Genomic DNA, 22,512 nt, shown 5'->3' on the forward strand with positions numbered 1-22,512 from the left:
CGTGGTCGTGTATCTCAGTCCCAAGTAGGTGGGTAGAAAATAATAGGTGCTCATCACATCTTTGGTGACTGAATGAATGGTCGGCCTTTGAGGAAGAAGGCGTTGTATTTGGAGAGCAGACAAAACCTGGATTCCTGTCCTGGCGCTTTTACTTGAGACTGCCACTTACTCTCTTTGGGGCCTCAGTTTTCTCATTTGTTAAATGGAGATAATAACTCCTTCCAGAGGATTGCCCTGATGGTTCAATAAGTGGTCATCTGTAAAAACAATGCCTGAGATACAGTAGGAATTCATTAATGTTGTCTTGCTCTTCTCAAAGCAAAAGTAGAGCCAAAAAATTGTGTTTACTGCCTTATGAGTGCCCATGGTATTTTTACAGTATCATTCCTGGGGTATTCATACTTGCTTTATGGTTCACAAAAGTTTCATCTTCTAATAATGTAAAGCTTTTGAGGACAGACTTCGTGTCTGTCAGTCGGTTGTAGATAATCGTGGCTTTCGAGTCCTGTTAAGTCAGTCCCGACTTGTAATATGAAGTCAAGATACAAAGGTTAATAACATTCTAGCATATAGGAAACTTCTGCTCTTCAGAGCCTTTATATTTTTCTTTAAGGCCCAAGGTATCTCCAAAGATCAGTGAGGTAGGTACAAGGGCTCAGGAAAAGGAAGTAGTAACACTAGAGAGGAAATTGATTTTTCTGGCGACGAAACCTTCATTTGTCACATGTTGCACAAAAGACAGAAGAGTGCTGTTCCCTTTCACAAACTGACTCAGATTTTTAAAGTGGCTGCTGACTGACAGCTTCTTAAATGAGGTGGGACTTGAGTTAGTGTAGGGTTTATATATTTTACTATTAAGGATGGATGGGCTAGGAGAATATTGGGAGAGAACTTAGTAGTTCTAGCTTAGTATTTCAGGAGCACATTTTGAAAAATGATGGTTTAGAAGTGAACAGAATGAGGGAGAGAGAAGTTGCTTGATAAATCAGAAAGAAGAAACTATTTTTCAGAATATTCATCTACAAACATTTTTATTTATTCTTATTTTTTTATTAGAGAGAGCACACGTGAGGGGGGTGGGGGGCAGAGAGAGAGAGAATATCTCAAGCAGGCTCCATGCTCAGCATAGAGCCCGTTGCAGGGCTCGATCCCATGACCCTGGGATTATAACCTGAGCTGAAACAGAGTTGGATGCTCAACTGACTGAGCTACCCAGGCGCCCCTTCATCCACAAACAATTAATGAGTGCCTGATATTTAAAAGAAGACTTGGTTACATTAAATTCTATTTATTTATGTATTTATATCTATTTTCGAGAGAGAGCAAGAGAGCACACGTGTGTGCTCAGGCAGGGGAGGGGCAAAGGTGGGGGGACAGAGGATCTGCACTGACAGCAGCGAGCCCGATGTAGGACTTGAACTCACGAGACACAAGATCATGACCTAAGCTGAAGTCTGAGGCTCAACCAACTGAGCCACCCAGGCGCCCCAAGACCCTGTTACATTGAAATTCAAAAACTTTTAAGCTTAACATATGTCAGCACTTTGACACACTCTGTCGTTGATTCTCTCCAACAAATTGTTAACTCTGTTTTATGGATAAGGAAACTTCTCTCAAAAGTTAAGTAATTGCCCACTGGTTAATAAATGGCAAAAACTGGGATTTTATTTTAAGTTTTTATTTATTTATTTGTTTGTTTGTTTATTTATTTATTTTAAATGTTTATTCTTGGAGGAGGGAGGAGCAGAGAGAAGGGAGACACAGAATCCAGAGCAGGCTCCAGGATCCAAGCTGTCAGCACAGAGCCCGACGTGGGGCTTAAACCCACGAACCGTGAGATCATGACCTGAGCCGAAATCAGACACTTAACCGACTGAGCCACCCAGGCGCCCCTGAAGTTTTTTTTTTTTAATGTTTGTTTATTTTTGAAAGAGAGAGAGCATGAGCAGGGGAGGGGCAGAGAAAGAGAAAAAAACAGAATCCAAAGCAGACTCTAAGCTGTCAGCACAGAGCTTGATGTGGGGCTTGAACCCAGGAACCCGAGCCAAAGTCAGACACTGAACCAACTGAGCCACCCAGGTGCCCCTAAAACTGGGATTTTAAATCAAGTCCTCTCTCCGAGTCTGCTTTCTGCTAACTGCACCTGGGGTTGTCCACCTGTGCATAAATGCATGGAGGAACCAAAAGAACCCTAAAAGAACTCTTCCAACTGAATTGAGGTAGAGGAGGAAGGTAGACGGTAAATCTGGTTGTTCCACAATCCTTTGTTTCTTTCTCAGTTATGGCCCCTATCGCAGTGTCTTGTAGGATTGTTACTTGTGTACGTATTTGTCTCCTCCACTAGATTGTGAGTTACTGGAGGGCAAGGGCTAGGGTTGTCTCATATATCTTGGTAACTACTTCAAATTCACTTAAAAATAGGCTGAGAATTTTTTTTAAAGTTTTAATCTCACAGTACCTGACATGGTATCTCGCCTGTAGGTGCTCAGTAAATGTGTGAATACAATGGAACCCAAGCCTCTCGGGACCAATCATCCTTGAAGAAACTGCTGGTGCAGCCTGTAACCTAGCACTTCTTCTCTGAGCAGGCTCAGCAGGGCTGGGAAGCTTAGCAACCCAACAGCTGAGAAGCCAATATTCGTCCTTCTCCCACCCTCGGAGAGGCATCTTAGTGCCCACGTCAGTGCAGCCTGGTAGTGGGTACAAGCATAGCAGTGGGAGTTGGGATTTGGCTCAGCCCAGCCATAGCCAAAGAAATGCGGACGGGAAATTGGTGTTGGTGAGATGGAAATAGCATGGGACAAAGTAAAAAGGAAACTTCTGTTCTTGCTACTTTCTACCTTTGTGATTTCGGACGGGCAACTTAGGTCTCTGAGCCTCAAGCTTCTCATTCACATTATGGGGCTAACTAGTTCCAAGGCCAATGCAACCTCCAATCTGAAGATGGCAGATTCATTTGACCTGAGTCCTGACTTCAGCTGAGATAATTACTGAATTTTTCCCCCTGAGCTATTTGACTAATTATTCTTGGGACACCAGGCAGACTGTGTGATCATCTACAGCAGGTGCCATTCTGCTCATTGCAAGACTGACTGCACCCTAGCAGACACAGTGATGGAAACACCTGGCCCTGGAAATAGGCAAGAATGCCTTTGCCTGACTGAACACTTGGCTGCATCCATTCTGGAACACATTAACTTTTCCTTTTGGGAGAAGCCAAATTAAGGTCTGTTAATGATCTTTTCTCAAAAGATCGTAATGTGACACTGGAGTTTCAGGATTGAAAAGTGAGATGGTCTTAATTTACAGCAGCAAAGCGAGTTGGGCTCCAACTTCCAGATGCTTCTTTTAAGTTTGTGAGATAACTATGCCCATTAATAATGTTGTTATGCAGTATGAAGCACCTCAGCCATCTTTTTAGAACTGTGGAGCAAAAGCCTTTAGTTGGTCCAGAAAGAAGAGATCTGCTTTTATTGTAATTAAAAACTTACAGTCTTGTCTTTATCCATGTGGCTCCATTTTATGGAAAACAACTTGCTCTGTGAGCTTGGGTAAGCACTTTGTGTCTCTGGTCTTCACTTTCTTTATTTGAAACATGATAGGATTGTACCAGCTAATGTCTAAGGTCCCTCCTTCAGTTCTTTACTTTGATTTCAAGTACTAGCATCTGCCTGGTTGTACTGCTTCTTTGGGACTGTCTGGTCCCTACCCCAGTGTAGCACATTCATCAGTACAGAAGAGGATTTTAGAACTTCTGGTTCTTAACCCATTAATGCTGTATCTTGGAGAGTTAGTTCAAGTGTCCATTTATAAAATGAGGTGAATGGGGATGCCTCGGTGGTTCATTCAGTTGAATGTCCAACTCTTGATTTCAGGTCATGATCCCAGGGCCATGGGATTGAGCCCCCTGTGGGGTTCCACACTGAGCGTGGAGCCTGCTTGAGATATTCATATTCTCATTCTCTCTCTCTCTCTCTCTCTCTCTCTCTCTCCCTCTCTCTCTCCCCCTCCCCCTCCCCCCTCCCTCTCTCCTTCCCCCCCTCTGCCCCACTTCCCTGCTATCTTTCTCTCTCTCCCAAATAAAATAAAATAAGATAAGATAAGATAGGATAGAATAGAATAAGATAGGATAGGATAGGATAGGATAGGATAGGATAGGATAGGATAGGATAGGATAGGATAGGATAGGATAAAATAAATGAGGCTAATGGAAGTCTTTTTCCATCCTAACTTTGAAGTGAGTAATGGTATTTGGTGGAGTTAGGGGCACTGACTGGACTAGACATCAAGGGATTTAGGTTCTGTGCCTTGTGTTTTGTTTCCACTAGTCACTAACCTTTTTGTGCATCGGTGTCTTGAACTATAAATTATTAAAAAGCTACAATTTATTGAATGTACATTAGGTGTCCAATACAGCTGCGAGGCACTTTATGTACTCATTTGTTATCTGTGGCAGGAAAGTGAATACATTTGGGAACTTAGGCCCCGAAAGGCAAGTGATGTTCAAGATCCCACAAGTCAGGAATGGCAGGGCTGAGATTGGAAGCCAATCGTTTGCTCCAAAGCCCATTCTCTTCCTACACCTGTGTTATTCTACCTCATCTGCAGCATGGAAACCTACCGTGTACGCTTCTGAAGATCATTCCCAGGAACAGATGAAATGTCAAATGTCACATTGCTTCTGTGTTAGAACTGTGTAATTAAAAGGAACCCGTGAGTAGCCCTAATGTAGTTAAGACTCACTGGGTTCAAATCCCAGCTGTGCTACCTCCTAGCTTTGAACACTGGGTGAGTCACTTAGTCTGTCCGTGCATAAGTTTTGTCATCTATCAAGTGAGAATGGTAAGAGCACCAATATCATAGGGTATCACGAGGATTATGTGAAGCACCTTGAACAGCTTTTTACATGTAGCGAGCATTCAGTGTAGATTAGCAAAGAGCAGGGCTGCAGGGTTTGTCCTGTTCCTGCCCCTTCTCTTAGTTACTGTGAGGCTGAAATAGTACCCAAGATGAAACAACTAATTGAAGTCACTGAAAAAATGAAGTTTATAAGATTGTATTGAATACCTGATAAATAATAATGAATTAGGTGATAAATATGGAGTGTAGTGACAACTTTAATCCCGGTCCATGGGTTGGAGGGTGGGCTAGAGGATGGATGAGAGGTAGAGATAGAGTTTGGGATAATGATTTATCCACAAAAGACTTGGAGACAACTCTTTTTCCCTCTGATTACATCTTTTTAGGTTCTGCCAGATGTGTGTATATTGGCTTTTTCTGTAGTTGTCTTGATAAAACCCAAGGCTGGTTTGGAGTGAAATCGAGCAGGCTATATATAGTCTGGTTTGACTCGAAGTTTAGGAAAAAAGGATGTCCTCCATAATCCATCCCAAGTTATTTAAGTGTTAGGATTGGAGGCCTCAGTCCCAGCTAATGGAAAGTGTGACTAGATTTTTTGCTGTTTGTTCCTTTTCTTGAAATACTCCTTTGGGGATTTCAGTAGGTGTGGGACTTGGGCATCCCTAGATACTGTCATGCCATCTGACAACACTTCCATCTCACCAGCATTCTTAACGTGTTCGCACATACCTGCCAGTCTGAATTTCATAAAGAACAGAAAGAATATTCGACAGAACGTAAGTTTAGGCAGCTTTGCAGCAGTCAGTGGCAAGTAGAAATTCAGGGAGACTAGGTTAAATGCCACAGAAGAGAGATTCTCATTTGTGTGACATTGATTCTTTTTTTGTTTTTTTGTGTTTTTTTTTTTTTGTCTCTATAGGTTGCTATGGTGACAGACTATGGAGCCTTTATCAAAATCCCAGGCTGTCGGAAGCAAGGTGGGAGTTTATAACTTGAAATTCAGACCTCCCATTCCACTCTCTTCTGTCACACCCACCACATGCTGATTACAGACGCTCATTTTTCAAACAGTAGTTTTCTTTTTGTCTTTAGTGTAGAGATAGGAATATAGACAAGTGATGACAGTCCATGTTTTCGTAGGTCTTCACTCAGAAGTGCTCTCTGACTTGGTGGAGGGTGGGTATAGCTACTTGGGTTCACTTCCAGAACCAGCTCTTGCCTAAATTTCTCCTGTGACCCTAGGCAAGTCACTTGACCTCTTTGGTCTTACGATTTGGGGTAGGACAAGCTACTTACACTCTGAGGCTAACATTGTGAGTTTTCTAATACATGGCACATGGAATGAGAATAGTGCCATAACCAATACAAATTTGATGTATCTATCTATGTATCTATCTATATATATATAGAAAGAGAGAGAGAGAGGGAGAGAGTATATATATAGATACATATATATAGTATATATAGTATATATGTTACATAGATAAATATATATAGGTACAGAGGTATAGATATATAGATATATCTAGATATATCTAGATATATCTATATATAGATATATCTAGATATATCTAGATATATCATGCTCTACGTTTTTAAAGTGATAGGTCTTTGTTGAACATTTTTTTGAGACTCCCCTTCACATCTATAATCTTACTCGTTTCTTAAAATAATTGTGTTAAGTAGGAAGGACAAGTTCCACAACCTGGTGGTCTGCTTAGAGTGATTTAGCTAGGTAGTGGCACAGCCGGGTCTGGAACCCGTACCTCCTGCTTCCTAGCCTAGTTGGCTTTCTACCATATCACAGTGCTAGTACATCCAAAAACTCAACTTGCTGGTTCCTCATGCTATAATAAATTAAGGATTTATCGAAGATTTTAATGTAAAAAAATATAACTATAAGGATATTATTAGAAGAAAATATAGAATGATATTTGACCGGGCACCTGGGTGGCTCAGTTGGTTGAGCGTCTGATTTTGCAGTTCGTGGGTTTGGGCCCCACATCTGGCTCTCTGCTATTAGCACGGACCCCACTTCGGACCCCTTCTCTCTCTGTCCCTCCCCCCACTCTTGTGTGCACCCTCTTTCTCGAAAATAAATAAACATTTATAAAGAAAAGAAAAGCAGAAATTAAAAACAAAGAATGATATTTGACTACATAAAAGTAAAAAACTTTCTCTCAAAAATCATAAGCAAAGTTAAGTTGGGAAAAAGGATTTGTAGCACACATGGCAAAAGACTAATAAAAAAAGGAGTAGGACAAGGGGCCAAGAATATGGAAAGAATTCACAGGAGAAAGAATAGCAACTAATCAATAAATGTCTTAAAAGATGCTCATTCTCAGGGTTGATTTAAAACTAACTTAGGGGCCTCCTGGGTGGCTCAGTTGAGTTGGTTAAGCGTCCAACTCTTGGTTTCAGCTCAGGTCATGATCTCACAGTTCATGATATCCAGCCCTGCATCAGGCTCTGTGCTGACAGCCTGGAGCCTGCCTGGGATTCTCTTTCTTCCTCCCTCTCTGCACCTCCCCTGCTCACAAGCATTCTCTCTCTCGCTCAAAAATAAACATTAAAAACAACAACAACAACAACAACAAAAAACTAACTTAAACTGTGGCACATCCATGCAATGGAACACCACTTGGCAGTAAAAAGGAACAAGAATGAAGTATCCGTGATGCAATCTGAATCAGTCTCTAGGAAATCATGTTGAGGGGGAAAAGCTAATCCCAAAAGGTTGCATACCTTATGATTCCTTTTGTGAAACATTCTTTTTTCTTTCCTACAGTGTTATTGAGATGTAATTCACATACCATACATTTCACCCAAATGTACAGTTCAGTGGTTGTTTGAATATTTACAGTTTTGCAGCTGCGATCTAATTTGAGAACATTTTCATCATGCCAGAAAGAAACTCTATACCTGTTAGCAGTCACTCCAGATTACGGTCCCACCTGCCCCAGCCTTAGGCAACCACTAGTCTACCTTCTTTCTTTATATGTTTGCCTAGTCTGGACATTTCTTATAAGTGGAGTCAGACAACACGTGGTCTTTTATGATTGGCTTCTTTCACTTCGCATTTTTTCAAGATTCCTCCATTCTGAAGCATCAGTACCTTAGTTGTTTTTATTGCCGTTCCAAAATGTGGGATGTAATTAATAACCAGTTCTTCAGCTATCTGATTGGTTGATTCTCTGATGCCAACTGGGTATCCTACAGTTCAATTCAGTTCTGACACTGACTACCCAGAGGTAGCGGCAAACTCAACAGTATTTAAGGGCTCGATCCCATAAGACTCCCCTCACTTCAGATGCCAGTTACAATTATTGAGTCCCCAGGTTACCCACACTTCTGTCAGACTTGGCTACATATTTGGATGTTCCCACACCACCTCCCCAGTTTCAGTAATTTGCCAGAACAACCCAGAGAACACCAGAAATGTTATACTTACTGTTATAGTTTATAATAAAGGATACAAATGAATAGCCAAAGGAGGAAGTACATAGGGTAAGATCCAGAAGGGGCCCAAGTGCAAGAGCCCCTGTTTCGGTGGAGTTGAGGTGTATCACCCTCAGCACGTGGATGTATTTGCCAACCCAGAAGCTCTCTAGACCTTATTGTTGAGGGTTTTTTGTAGAGGCTCCAATACATAAGCATAATTGATTAAATTATTGGCTTAACTCCATCTCCAGCCCCTCTCTCCTTCCTGGAAGGTAGAGGGTAGGGCTGAAAGTTCCAGCCCTCTCATCACAGGATTGGTTCTGGTGGTTATCAGTCCCCATCTTGAAGCTTTCTAGGGGCCCACTAATAGTCTCCGTATAGCATAAACTTGGGTAATGCTGAAAGGGGTCTACGAATATAACAAGATGCTCCTATCACTCAGGAAATTCCAAGAGCTTATGAGTTCTGTGCCGGGAACCAGAGATAAAGACCAAATGTATATTTCCTATTACACTATAGTATCAGTTCTCAAAATCCTGGCTGCAATAGTGTACTGTAGTTTTGCAGAATGTTGCCACTGGAGGAAACCGGGTAAAGGGTACCCAGGATTTTTCTATATTCTCTTCTGACTACATGTGAATCTAAAGTTCTCCAAATAATTAAATTAAATTATTTATTAACGTTTATTCATTTTTGAGAGACAGAGCATGAGTGGGGGAGGAGCAGAGAGAGAGAGGGGGAGACACAGAATCTGAAGCAGGCTCCAGGCTCTGGGCTGTCAGCACAGAGCCCCATGCAGGGCTCGAACCCACGGGCCATGAGATTATGACCCGAGCTGAAGTCAGACACTTCTGAGCCACCCAGGCGCCCCTGAAATTTTCCAAATATTTTTTAAAGTGATTGCATTACACTGTATGTTAACTAACTGGAATTTAAATAAAACCTTTTTTTAAAAGTCTCTGTTAATACCCAGTTTTGGAAATGGCTATTTCCAACAATAGTTTTACTCACTGTTGGGAACATAAATTGTTACAGATTTTGGCAACACTTATTAACAGTTTTTTGTATACAATTTTTTTTTAATTGTAGGAAGAGAGCGTGAGTGGGGGAGGGGCGGGGGGGGAGAGAGAGAGAGAGAGAGAGAGAGAGAGAGAGAGAGAGAAAGAAAGAGAAAGAGAATCCTAAGCAGGCTCCATGCTGAGTATGGAGCCAGGAGGGTCAGGGGGTGGGGGGCGTCCCAGGATCCTGGGATCATGACCTGAGCCGAAATCAAGAGTCAGATGCTCAGCCAACCGAGCCACCCAGGCACCGCTCCCGCTAACGTTTTTACTGTGCTTGCCCTTTGATCCAGCAGCCCCTTAGGGGATTTAGTTCGCAGTGTAGACTTAGATACCTGATGTACATCTGTGCAGTGGACTATGCAGATGATCAGAAGATTGATACTTTGATGCTGGTGCCTTCTTCATTTTAGCAGAAAGGATCTGTGAAAAGTGTTGATGGCAACTTCCCGGCACCAGTGCCTGACTGGGAGCTGGTTGTAAGAAGCCCTCTGATTTCAGAGACGCCAAGGTGAGGGCAGGGAAATGCCTCTTAGAATTGGTGAAACGGGTGCATCCACTTTCCTGGGATGGTAAGATGTCCAAGCTAAGATGAAAACGCACGCTGCGGCAGAGTTTCCATGGTGTGCCCCGCCCCGCCGAAATTCTACAGCATGTGTCCACGTGCCGATGTCATTTTTGAACTACTGCATAGGTTTAGAAGGAAGCCTGGAAGCAGCGCCACAAACTGTTGACAGCGGTCACCCCCGGAGGGTTCAGTTTGCTAGGGGAGACATGGACACCGAAGAGGGACTTTTACTTTGTGCAATTTCTTAACCCAGAATTTTTCTTAAAAATAAAAAAAGTCCAACTGCTGATCTTTGGATAATAAAGCCGTGCATCTAGCCTTGGAGACTACTGTGCCATGAATGGCATCGTGGAATTAGAAGGGCTCCCCGATAGTTTCCAAGCTAGCAGTCAGCAGGGGATAATAAAGTTGCTCATTTTGTGTTGTCTGGGATTTAACGAGAGGACTCATCCCCATCTTTGTAGGCATGCCCCTCTTTTGGTCTGAAGACAGATCTTGTCAGTGTACTCACCATCACTGCAATACCTACTCACTTGAGCATTTATGTGGCACCCTGGGGACTGTGTAGAGACGAAAGGCCTGACACCTCCCAGCAGTCAGGCTTCAACTCACTTGTGTCCATGCCCTGTCAGGGGATGCCTCTCATTGTCGCTGCCTGCCTACACGTGGATCTGTCAGTCTGACAGCCGGTGGAGACAAGCCTCAGAGGGAGAGCGTGGGGAGCCAAGTAATTAGGCGGGAAGTCTCTAATCCTGGGCTTTTCTGTGGTTTTGCTGCGTAATTCCAGCAGTTGTATTTTAACTTCCCTGCTCTCAAAAGGAGAAAATCATTAAGTCCCACGCCAAAAGGACTGAGCTACAAGATAATTGTGGTCTCCAGATTTTAATGTTCTGATTCAGGAAGGGAGACTCTAACTCGAGTTTTCTCAGCCTTCTGTTCTCAGAATTTTTGTCCCTACTGAGCTGAAAGACCCCTTCCTCGTACTCAGATCTAAACTAGATTTTCCCCTGGCTCACGGTGTTGCCTGCTAGAACGATCTGTGATGATGGAAATGTTCTATATCTGTTTCGATGTGTTTTTCTGACACCAGCTAATTCTCTGGATTCCAACTGCAGGTGTCTTAATTCTGACACTACCTGCTTGGAGTTAGTGTGTCAGATCTCACAAGTTAAAGGGGCTCAGACTCACAAGACTGCCCCTACTTCAGGTGCCAGTCGTAAGTCCTGAGCCACCTGTACTTCTAATTGGTGGGCTGTGAAGCAAGGGTTCCCACGACCCCCTCTTCAAGTTTGATCATTTGCTAGAACAGCTCTCAGGACTCAGGGAAACACTGTTTCTTATGTTCCCAGGTTTTTGTTTTTTGTTTTTTGTTTTTTAATTTTTTTAATGTTTATTTATTTTTGAGACAGAGAGAGACAGAGCATGAATGGGGGAGGGGCAGAGAGAGAGGGAGACACAGAATCGGAAGCAGGCTCCAGGCTCTGAGCCATCAGCCCAGAGCCCGATGTGGGGCTCGAACTCACGAACCGTGAGATCGTGACCTGAGCTGAAGTCGGACGCTCAACCGACTGAGCCACCCAGGCGCCCCTCCCAGGTTTTATTATAAAGGATACAGTCAGGCCCGGCCAAGGTATGGGGGTGGTGGGGGGGGCGGGGGTACTCCAAGCTTCTCTGACACAACACCCTCCCAACAAGCTGATATGTTCACTAACCTGGAAGCTCTCTGAGTCTTGTTTTAAGAGTTTTATTGGGCCTCTTCAGCCCCTCTCCCTCTTTCCTGGAGACGAGTGGTCCCAACCCTCTCTCATCATTTAACCTTCTGGAGACTTGCCCCGTTCAGAGCCATCTAGAGCCCTACCCTAAATCACCTCCTTAGCAAAACTCTTCTGTGATCAGAAGGGGCTTATGAATAACAAAAGACTGTCGTATCACTGGAGAAATTCCAAGAGTTATAGGAGTTCTGGGAGGAATCAGGGACATACACCAAATAAATTTTGGTATTCTAGCACATCTGTGCTGGCCAGTAATGTAGCCACTAACTTTTAACTTTGTTTATTTAAAATAATGTTTTAATGTTTATTTTTAAGAGAGAGAGAGACAGTGCGAGCGGGGGGGGGGGGGGGGTTGCAGAGAGAGAGAGGGAGACAGAATCCGAAGTAGGCTCCAGGCTCTGAGCTGTCAGCACAAGAGCCCAACCTGGGGCTCAAACTTCATGAACTGCAGCATCATGACCTGAGCCAAAGTCAGACCCCTAACTGACTGAGCCACCCAGGTACCCTAACCTTGTTTATTTTAATTAATTTAAATTTAAACTTAAAACAGCAACATGATGGGACACCTGGGTGGCTCAGTCAGTTAAGCATTTGACTTCCGCTCAGGTCATGATCTAGAGGTGCATGAGTTCGAGCCCTGCTTCAGGCTCCACGCTGACTGTGCACAGCCTGCTTGGGATTCTTTCTCTCCCATGCCTCCCCCATTGTTCATACGTGTCCGCGCTCTCTCTCTCTCTCAAAATAAGAAATTTTAAAAGGAAAGTGAAATGGAATAAATACTTAAAAAAAAACCAGCAACATGGCTAGCGACTATCATAGTGTCAGTGCAGCTTTTTATGACGTTCTTTTTTTTTCTACTATCCTTTGCCCCACTAGCACATGAGATTTGGGGATCAGATTGTTCAACATTTTTTCCTAATGTTTATTTATTTTTGAAGGGGAGGGGAGGGACAGAGAGAGAATCCCAAGCAGGCTCAGCCTTGTCAGCATGGAGCCTGACCTGGGGCTCGATCTCCTGAACTGCGAGATCATGACCTGAGCTGAAATCAAGAGTCGGATGCTTAACCGACTGAGCCACCCACGCACCCCCAGCGTTATACTTTTTTTTTGTTTGTTTTTAAGTTTATTTATTGTGTGTGGGAGAGAGGGAGAGAGAATACCAAGCAGGCCCTACACTGTCAGCATGGAGCCCAGCACAGAGCTAAACTCACAAACTGGGAGATCGTAACCTGAGCCAAAACCAGGAGTTGGACACTTAACCAACTGAGCCACCCAGGCGCTTGCCAGTGTTACACTTTAAAATGTCCTGCTTATGGTAGAAGCTCAAATATTTTTCGCAATGAAATCAGTGTGGCGAATAATTATTGACTTCATTACCTGGCCACTATGTTAGATGTGAACACAGAGATAAGAGATAAGAAAACATAGTCCCTCCTGCCCTACTGTTGGTAGTCTAGAGATACGAACAAATTACAATGTAGCGCAATGATATAAGTGAGGTTGTGGTTATCCACTGGGCTGTGAGATATCCACCTGAGGAATAGTGGCTGTTCAATACATTTTATTAAATGAATACATTAATTCTAGTTCCAGCCCCACCATTTACTGGCTTTTGACTTCAAGTTGCTTTGGACTTGAGCCTTAGTTTCCTTATCTGTGAAATGGGAATGATGTGCCTGTTTTAGAGTTTCTTATCTGTCAGGATCATGTCTTGTCCTTGAATCCACAGTTGCCTGTAATATTGTGGATGTTTTGTAACTATTTGAATGAATTCATGATCCCAACAAGATAAAGGATATGAAAGCACTTTAATTTATGGGCTTACATTATAATCATAAACCATTGATTGGAGATAAGTTATTTGAAAATTCTAGAAAGGGAATTCATATCCCCCAAAGATAAAGGAGACCTTTTATTTTGACAGATTTTGGCTGCAGCTGTTTTCTAATGGTTTGTACTTTTCACCTCTTTCCTTTATTGCCAGTGGAAGTTGTGAAGGAAATTAAGGTTGAACAATGCATTTGGGAGAATATTTTCAAGGGAACAATAATAGGCTTACTCCTTTTTTTTTTTTTTTTTTTTTTAATATGGTGATTGAGATGCTAGCTCTTTCCAAGTTGTCAGAATTTTTTTTCCCTTCTTTTACCAGCATCTACTCAGATGGGATTCATTCCGTTCAAGTGTCATGTTGGGTTTACTGAACATGATGATGGACTTGATATGCCCTTTGGGCATTTATGGCTTCATGTCAGAAATCCAGGCACAGACTACTTCCGAACAACTCCCTTCCACGTAGACTGACAAGCAGAGCATACTTGTTTCTATTCATTTCGAAGCATATGCTAAAGCAGAATTAGATGCGTTTCGACTACTTGTAGATGAGACCATCTTTCTTTCTTTTTTTTTAATTGAAAAGATAGCACAGATTATTAATAATAAATGGAGAAATATCAGTATGCTATAGAAGATCTGACAGACTCATAGTTCTTTTATTTTTTAAGCTTATTTATTCATTTTGAAATGAGACAGAGAGAGAAAGAGCACGCGTGCGTGTGCGGGTGAGAGCAGGAGAGGAGCAGAGAGAGGGAGAATCCCCAGCAGGCTCCATGCTCATAGCGGAGCCAGACACGGGGCTCATGACCCGTGAGATCCCATGACCGTGAGATCATGACCTGAGCCAAAATCAAGAGTCGGCTGCTTAACCCACTGAGCTACTACCCAGGTGCCCCACAGATTCATATTTGAATTGCAGTTCTTTCTTTATCAGCTTTGTGACCTTGGCCAATATACTTCTACAGTATCTTCTCATGTGAACCTATGTCACAGGGTTGGTCTAAGGAGGAAATGAACAAGTGAATATACTGTATATAGTGAGGTCTCCAGCACAGGGTGAGGGGACCTCAAGTGTGTTATTTGGTGCCCTCTACTATATCACTTAATCCAGCTGTTGGTGGCTTATGTGGTTAGCAGTGAAACACCTCCCAAGAATGTAGACTGGCTTCTGAGAATGAAACCTAGTGATGGATTCCCCCACACAGGATGGGATTAGCCATGGATAGAAATATACCAGGCAATTGGCTATAAATCTGTGACCAGAGAGATGAGAGCACTCAAGACTTTGACAAGATAATTTGGGTGTGATTCCAGGGAAAAAGGATTGGAATGAAATTATAACTCAGGAGACTGAAATCTAATTGACTATCATTCTAGGTAGGGGGAGATTATATGAGTAGGTGGGGGTTGTCAGCCTGGAACATAGTAAAAGAAAGTCCGAGACTCTGAAGATAGCAGTGTTTGTCTTACCTTATTTAGGGCAGAAATGAATCTGATGCCAGGAACTGGAGAGAGATGGATTCTTTTATGAGGAAGTGATAAGTCCATTAAACTTTTGTGGACTGTAAACCTATCTTAAAACATCTCCTTTTTGTTCTGATTCTGTGTTGAAGCAGTTTCTAATCACTTATCTATGTTTTTAGGTATTTGATACTGGAGCAGTGGTGGGTAGTTTATGAGATGAGAACTAGGAATAAACAAAGTATGTCCTCTGTTGTAAATTGATAAACTGGTGAATTGTGTCTATCCCTGTACCAATCACTAAGTTGACAATCTGGTTAATATATTTTAGCATAGCTTTTTATATTCCTCTTTAGTCTGAGTCTATATGAGACATAGTTTTATTTTGGTCATAGTACACATATCATTTTTCATTTTGCTTTTAAGATATTTATGATTAAAAATATTGCACGCTGGGGTGCCTGGTTAGCTCAGTCGGTTCAGCGTCGGACTTGGGCTTGGGTCGTGATCCCATGGTTCGTGAGTTGAAGCCTCACATGAGGCTCCACGCTGACGGTGCAGAGCCTGCTTGAGATTCTCTCTCTCTCTCTCTCTCTCTCTCTCTCTCTCTCTGTCTCTCTCAAAATAAACTTATACTGCATGCTTACTATAGAAAATTAAGGGGGATTTTTTTTAAAGTTTATTTATTTTTATTTTTTAATGTTTATTTGTTTTTGAGAGAGAGAGTGCAAGTGGAGGAGGGGCAGAGAGAGGGGGACAGAGGATCTGAAGCAGGTTCTGTGCTGACAGCAGAGAGCCTGATGTGGGGCTCGAGCTCACAAACGGTGAGATCATGACCTGAGCCAAAGTCATATGCTTAACTGACTGAGCCACCCAGGGGCCTTAAGTTTATTTAGTTAGTTTATTTAATTTATTTATTTTGAGAGAGAGAGAGAGCACGTGCATGTGGGTGGAGGAGGGGCAGAGAAAGAGAGAGAATCACAAGCAGGCCCTGCACCATCACTGTCACCTATCAGCACAGAGCCCGATGCAGGGCTCAGACTCATGGACCGTGAGATCAGGAGCTGAGCTGAAATCAAGAATTGGGTGCTCAACCAGCTGAGCCACCTAGGTGCCCCAAGGGGGAAAACTTTAAAGGAATTATATGATACCATTACCACACAGAGACAGGTGCTATTAACATTTTGGTATATTTCTTTATTAGTCACACGTACATAAAATTTGACATACTGAGATTAAGATTATAGTGTCTATATATACATTGTAGCTTTTTACACTTAGTGAACCTTAAACATTTCTCCATTGTTTAACATACTTTTGTAAACGTTTAAATGACATTATTCTGTCATTCAGATGTACCACATAATTGTTTTAAGTTGTTTTCAATTTTTCACTACTAATACTTTGAGAAATACCTTATTGAACCAGGAGAGATGCCTGGACCAAAAAATATCCTACTTTGGGATCAGAGGGGAGGACAAATGGTTAGTGCCATTATTTCCTTGTTTGTGGTACAGACCTTCTGTTTTAGGAAAGGGAAAAAAAAAATCTCAAGTATTATTAGGTTCAACATTAATTTCCTTCATAACTTTCATTAACAGAGGAAAGAAGTAAATTTTAACATGAGAGGACAGTTGCAGTCAAAAAATGTCAAAGGGAAAGCTTTCCCTTTCCTTCAGATCATCTGGATTTCCCCTCTAGACTTCCCAGTTAGGCAGCTCTGCCCATTACACCATCATGGGGGAAAAAAACACAGCTTCACAAATTTTATCCAATTTGGAGGTTACGTGATGTGTCTAAAATTAAAAACATAAGAACATATAAGATGTATATAACACATTTTGGAGGCCCCAGAGTTCTTCATAGGCTATCAACCTCCAGAATGAGCCGACATAGGTAGGTGAGACCCAGTGACGGTGGTCAGAGCAAGCAGGGACTTCCAGTAGGAGCTCTAAGCAGAGGCCAGGTGCTTCTAATTACAGGCGTGTGCCTGCCGTGCCGATGACTTTGTGGGCACACACATGTGCAAGACAGCTTGAGAGAGAGAATACAGGCTAATAATTCCCCCAGGAAACTTAAGGAAGGGCAGTCATTTTAGACGTAACTCTTTGACTTACCGGTTTTTTCTCTAGGTTACATTCCTGATTTATGTTCATTCAAAATAATTGTATATTGTATCTATTTCCCCCAGAATAGAGACAATTTTCTTTATTGAAACACTTGAAAATAAAGAAAAAAATGAACATGTAATCTTGTACACTAGTATAATCGTTGTTACAGCATTTTGGATCATTCTGACTTTTAAAATCTTTTTGAAGCATTTGTAGTCATACTGTATACAATTTTGTGTTGTATTTTGTTATTTACATGGGAAAATGCTGGTTGTTTTCAGTGCTTGACACAGAGTCGGCAATCAGATGTTTGCTTACTAAAGAATGAATTATGGATATATTTTTACATCATCTTTTGAGCAACATTTTTAATGGACCATTCAATGGCTGTACCACGGTTGACTTAACCATTGCTCTGTTGTTGAATATTAGGTTGTTTCTAATTTTTTTGTCTTACAAATACATGAGGATTTTTATGTATGTCACTTTTCCTGATGCATATCACTTTTTCTGTGTATATGATTACTTCCTTTGGACAGATTCCCAGAAGTGATTATGGGTCAAATTAATTTAGTCAGAACTCTTGGTTGCAAGGGACAGAAACAGTTGAGAAATGTTTTGACTCTTCCCATTGGGATGTGCAGGATAAATCTGGCTTCCCTAGGGCTCTATCAGGTGCTGAGATTACACCCTGAGGGCTTGGTCTCTTACCTTTGGTCACATCTTGCCACCTGGTGGTTAATATGGGCATTGGTAAATTTTTGTAGTTCGTAATCCCAACATCTTGAAAAGGATGAATTGATTTAGCTAATGTCTCATGTCTATCCCTGAGCCAATCAATTACTGTGGCTAGCTGGGTGAGGCATCTTGATTGACTGAGCTTGTGTCATGTGTCCATAGTTGGGTGTTGTGTCAGCTTCGACCAAATCACATGAACTGACCAGATTTATTTTAGAAAGCAGGGAAGGTGATGTTGATTAATGCTTTAATAACTTTTTCCATAAAAACCTGAGGTTGATCTCAGAGGCATGAGTTCCAGCCCCACATTGGGTGTAGAGATTATAAATAAATAAAAACTTTTTAAAAATCTGAAATTGTCTAACAGAAAAAAAAAAAAAGAAAATAGGGAAGGTGGTTCTCCCAGGAAAGGAGTTTGGACAGACAGGAAAAGGATAACTATTACAAATATTTTATTAAATTATTTAATGACTATTGTTTAACTTTTAATTTTTTTTTAATGTTTATTTTTGAGAGAGAGTACGTGCGCACTCGCGTATGAGTGGGGAGAGGGGCAGAGAGAGAGGGAGACAGAGGATCTGAAGCAGGCTCTGCATTAACAGCAGAGAGCCCGATGTAGGGCTTGAACTCACAAACCGTGAGATCAGGACCTGAGCCAAAGTTGGACGCTTAACCACCTGAGCCATCCAGGTGCCCCTAACTTTTAACAAATTTTATTAAATATTTTTACCACTCTTGATAGTGATTGCTAAATGATTTCTAAAATTTTATACTAGCCCTAGCAATATTTCTTACTTGACTATGCTCTCACCAGTGGGTATTGTTATTTTCTAAATATTTTGCTAATTTAATAGGTTAAAAATAGCACCTTGTTTAGATTTTCTTTTTTCACTTATTTCTCATAATTATTTTCCATAATTGTAAATTAAATGGCTGCTTACTTTTCCATTTGGTTGATTTACCACGGTTTACCAAGCTAATCATTTAGGTTGCCTTATAGGTTTTTAAAAACTTTTCTAGATAATAATACTGCAGGTATTTTTCCATACCCATAGGTCTTTTGCCTTTATTGGGTTTTTTCTTTTGGAAAAATTCTAATGATGATATTCGTGCATCAAAGGTAAAAACATCTTGATGCCCTTGCTTTCAGAGACTTTCATTGACTTGTGTTTTTACTAGTGTAAGTGTGGTTATTGTATCACATGTTTGCTAACATTGAGCATTATTTTTTTAATTTATTTTTTAAAATGTATATTTTTGAGAGAGAAAGAGAGTGTGTGTGTGTGTGCGTGTGTGCATGCAAGTCGGGGAGTGTGTGTGTGTGTGTGTGTGTGTGTGTGTGTGTGTGTGCATGCAAGTCGGGGAGGGGCAGAGAGAGAGAGGACAGAAGATCCAAAGCGGGCTCTGTGCTGACAGCAGACAGCTCAATGTGGGACTCAAACTCCAAAACCTCGAGATCATGACCTGAGCTGAGGTTGGACGCTTAACCGACTGAGCCACTCAAGCGCCCCTGAGCATTATTTTTAAAGAATATTTGTTGATTAGCTACAAAACATGATCCCACATCGTCTTAATTTAAAGTTTTAAATTAACAGACATTTTGCAATGAATTCTCTACTCCCATTTTCTCCTTACCTTGTTATTTAGAGTATAAATACCAGATATACCCTGTGCTTTACTTCATTTCCTCTCGTGCCCAGGTTTGGTCCATCGAACTCACATGTCCTCCTGTCGCGTGGATAAGCCTTCTGAGATAGTAGATGTCGGGGACAAAGTGTGGGTGAAGCTTATTGGCCGAGAGGTAAGGTTCTGTGCAACTTTCATGTGGTGAGAAGGAATGAAGAAAAACTAGGGGCAAGATGGTGAATGTGTATATGTTATTAACTGTGGCTGATGATCTTATTTTTGAATCCTGCCGCTGAATTCTGTCCTGAATTGAAACCTTCTGGCCCGCTGTCCTGTAAACTCAGAAGGAACGTGGTATAACCTGTAATAAGAGTGGTGCAATAAGTACACGTTTATAAGACTTTCCTCCCTGAAGTTTATCCAAATGGCCAGTGGCAAGAAAAAAAAAAGCAGAAGAAAAAAGAATCAAAGAAAGAGAAGGCAGCTTAATTGCTGGGACGAGTCTTTATCAAACTTCAGAGAACAGCTGCCAGGTACACTTCAGTTTGGACCCAAACAAGGGCAGACACAGAGTTGACCATTATTGATCCTAATACCTGGCACCAGGCAGTGTGAGGGAAGTGAGAAAAGTCTGAAGGACCCTGTTAACAGCAACTCCCTTGAGGGCATGTGGGCAGCCTACAGGAGAAATGTGATCAGACGCTGAGACCCCCACCGGAGAACGGCGGGGCAGATAGGGCTGAAAGAGACGCCATTCAATAATGTTTGAGTGCTTTCATGTACTAGTCTGAGGGATATAAGAGCGAAACAGACCTAGGTGACATCAGCTGTTATGGAGCTTATACAGAATGTAACCGGAAGACACAAACATTAAAATGAGCAAGCATATGTATAAAATAATTGTAAGTTAGGGGTGCCTGGGTGGCTTAGGATCTGAGCCCTCTTCAGATCCTCTGTTCCACTGCCGCCCCTCCCCTGCTTGCATGTGTGTGCTCTCTCTCTCTGTCTCTCAAATAAATATAAACATTTGTTTTAAAATTGGAAGTTCTAATAAGTGCTGTAATGGGCTCAGGCAGCGTCAGAGGTAGATTTAGTGGTCAGGCACAGGCTCTCTGAGGAAATGACACATGAGCTGAGACCTAAAGAAAAAGGCAGTGGCCACATGAGAAGCTGGGATAAGCATGTTCTAGGCCAGGAGAGCAGCTGATGCAAAGACCCTGAAATGGAGAAGGGCTGCAAGGGTTGGAGGGAGCAAAAGAAGACCAATATGGCTAACAATCACCTTCCTGTTTAAAAATGCTCTAAAAATCAATAAATAAAAATTTTTAAACAAGAAAGAAAGAAAGAAACAAAGAAAGAAAGAAACAAAGAAAGAAAGAAAGGAAGAAAAGAAAGATGCTCTAGACCAAGTCCAAAGGAGGATCTAGTCTAGTCTGGAATGTTTCAGAAACCCATTCTGCGCTCATGGATCTCTGAACTAATCATTATGCTGAACCTGAAAAATGGCTTTTATTTTTCTGCCTGGCTACCTCCACAGGCCTTGAATTTCTGAGCAGCCATTTCTGTCTTTCCTCCCCAGAGGAACAAAAATAAGGTAAAAACTATTTCCTACAGTTATTCTGCCACAAGATCTATTTATTCTCATTAGTACTCCCAGTGTTCCTAGTACAGGACCTCAACCATTAGAGGAGCTCAGTGTTTATTATGATGATAAAAGCTTTGATTCTTAGTTAGATAATTGTAGATCAGCAGTCTAAATGATGTACTCTTAACTTTTGGTGACTTTGCCTTTTGTCTTTTACAGATGAAAAATGATAGGATAAAAGTATCCCTCTCCATGAAAGTCGTCAACCAAGGGACTGGGAAAGACCTTGACCCCAACAACGTTATCATTGAGTAGGTAAAAGGTTTGGAAAGGCTAAAATCCTTCTACTTCTCAAACTAAAGAATGCTGTAGTGAATCAGACTGACCTGGGAACTCTACCATACATAGTCTCTGATATTGAGGAGTTAAGTAGCCTTGGTGATATTTGGATTTAGAGGTCTAAAGTGTAGGTCACACTGTGCTGTGTAGAGTTCTAGGATGGAATGCTAACATGCCAAGCTCCTAGCACAGAAGTGCTCCATCAGTGGTTTTGTTTCCTTCCCCTTATTCTTTCTGCATTAGCCCTTTAACCAGTCAGCCAACAAGCATTCATGAAGCACCTGTTCCTTGTCTCCTAGCACTGGGGCTCAAAGAAGACAGAGACCATGTGGGAGGGTAGGGTAATCTAAAAGCAACACATCTTGGGATAACTGTGTTCTGAACACCACATCTTAGTTTTTTTGGCTCTTCGGACCTTTCATTTAGAAATGGAAGATTTGCTATCCATGTAGGCTAATGTCTGGTGATACAAGGGAATTTGCTATCTGTCTCAAAGTCTTTTCTGAATATATGCCAGTGGGATTTCTGATTAGAGGTTCCTAGTTCCCTAAGGTTCCCTGAAGGGTTTATGAACTGTTTCCAGCATTTCAGAAAGCCAGCCAAATCATGCATTTACCTTCAGGTTAACCATACGTTAGAGCACCTGGGTGGTTCAGTTGGTTGAATGTCTGACTCTTGATTTTGGCTCAGGTCCTGATCCTAGGGTTGTGGGATCGAGCCCTGCATCAGGCTCTGTGCTGATCTTGGCGCCTACTTGGGATTCTCTCTCTCTCTTCCTCTGCCCCTCTACCCCACTTGCACACACGCTCTCTCTAAAGAAAAAAAAAAACAACATTATTTTATTGCTTTTGATATTGTTAAAATAGCAAATTGTTTATCTCAGGCTAATCGGGTGCTCTCAGTGGAGTTATGTTATTGATTAATTTAAAAAATAAAAAAAATGTTTGTGTGGGATCTTGGTGGGGAAAAGTTTGGAAACCTGTGTTTATAGTTCTAAGCAAAATCAGTTTGATGTTTATTTTGGAGGGAGAGACACATACAGAGCACGAGTGGGGGAGGGGCAGAAAGAGAGGGAGACACAGAATCTGAAGCAGGCTCCACGCTCTAAGCTGTCCGCACA

The 22,512-nt window shown here is 41.8% G+C and overlaps 1 protein-coding gene across 6 annotated transcripts in view; it reads left to right on the forward strand.

The window, feature by feature from the left end:
- Nucleotides 1–22,512, forward strand: part of ZCCHC17 (zinc finger CCHC-type containing 17) — a 132,677-nt gene that overhangs the window by 82,780 nt on the left and 27,385 nt on the right. For 5 of the 6 annotated variants that reach the window (XR_008420628.1, XM_053898322.1, XM_019429820.2 and 2 more), the window contains exons 3-5: nucleotides 5,780–5,837; nucleotides 19,543–19,643; nucleotides 21,273–21,364. Coding sequence is in view for 5 of the 6 variants with exons in the window: in XM_053898322.1 (XP_053754297.1) it covers nucleotides 5,780–5,837; nucleotides 19,543–19,643; nucleotides 21,273–21,364 (251 nt within the window). In the remaining variant the exon portion in view is untranslated. The remainder of the gene's footprint in view (nucleotides 1–5,779; nucleotides 5,838–19,542; nucleotides 19,644–21,272; nucleotides 21,365–22,512) is intronic. The other variant, XM_053898330.1, reaches the window with a different exon arrangement.

Source organism: Panthera pardus, unplaced genomic scaffold (assembly GCF_024362965.1).
Source record: "Panthera pardus isolate Hobbes unplaced genomic scaffold, ASM2436296v1 HiC_scaffold_11, whole genome shotgun sequence".
In the NCBI taxonomy this organism is placed as follows: Eukaryota; Metazoa; Chordata; class Mammalia; order Carnivora; family Felidae; genus Panthera; species Panthera pardus.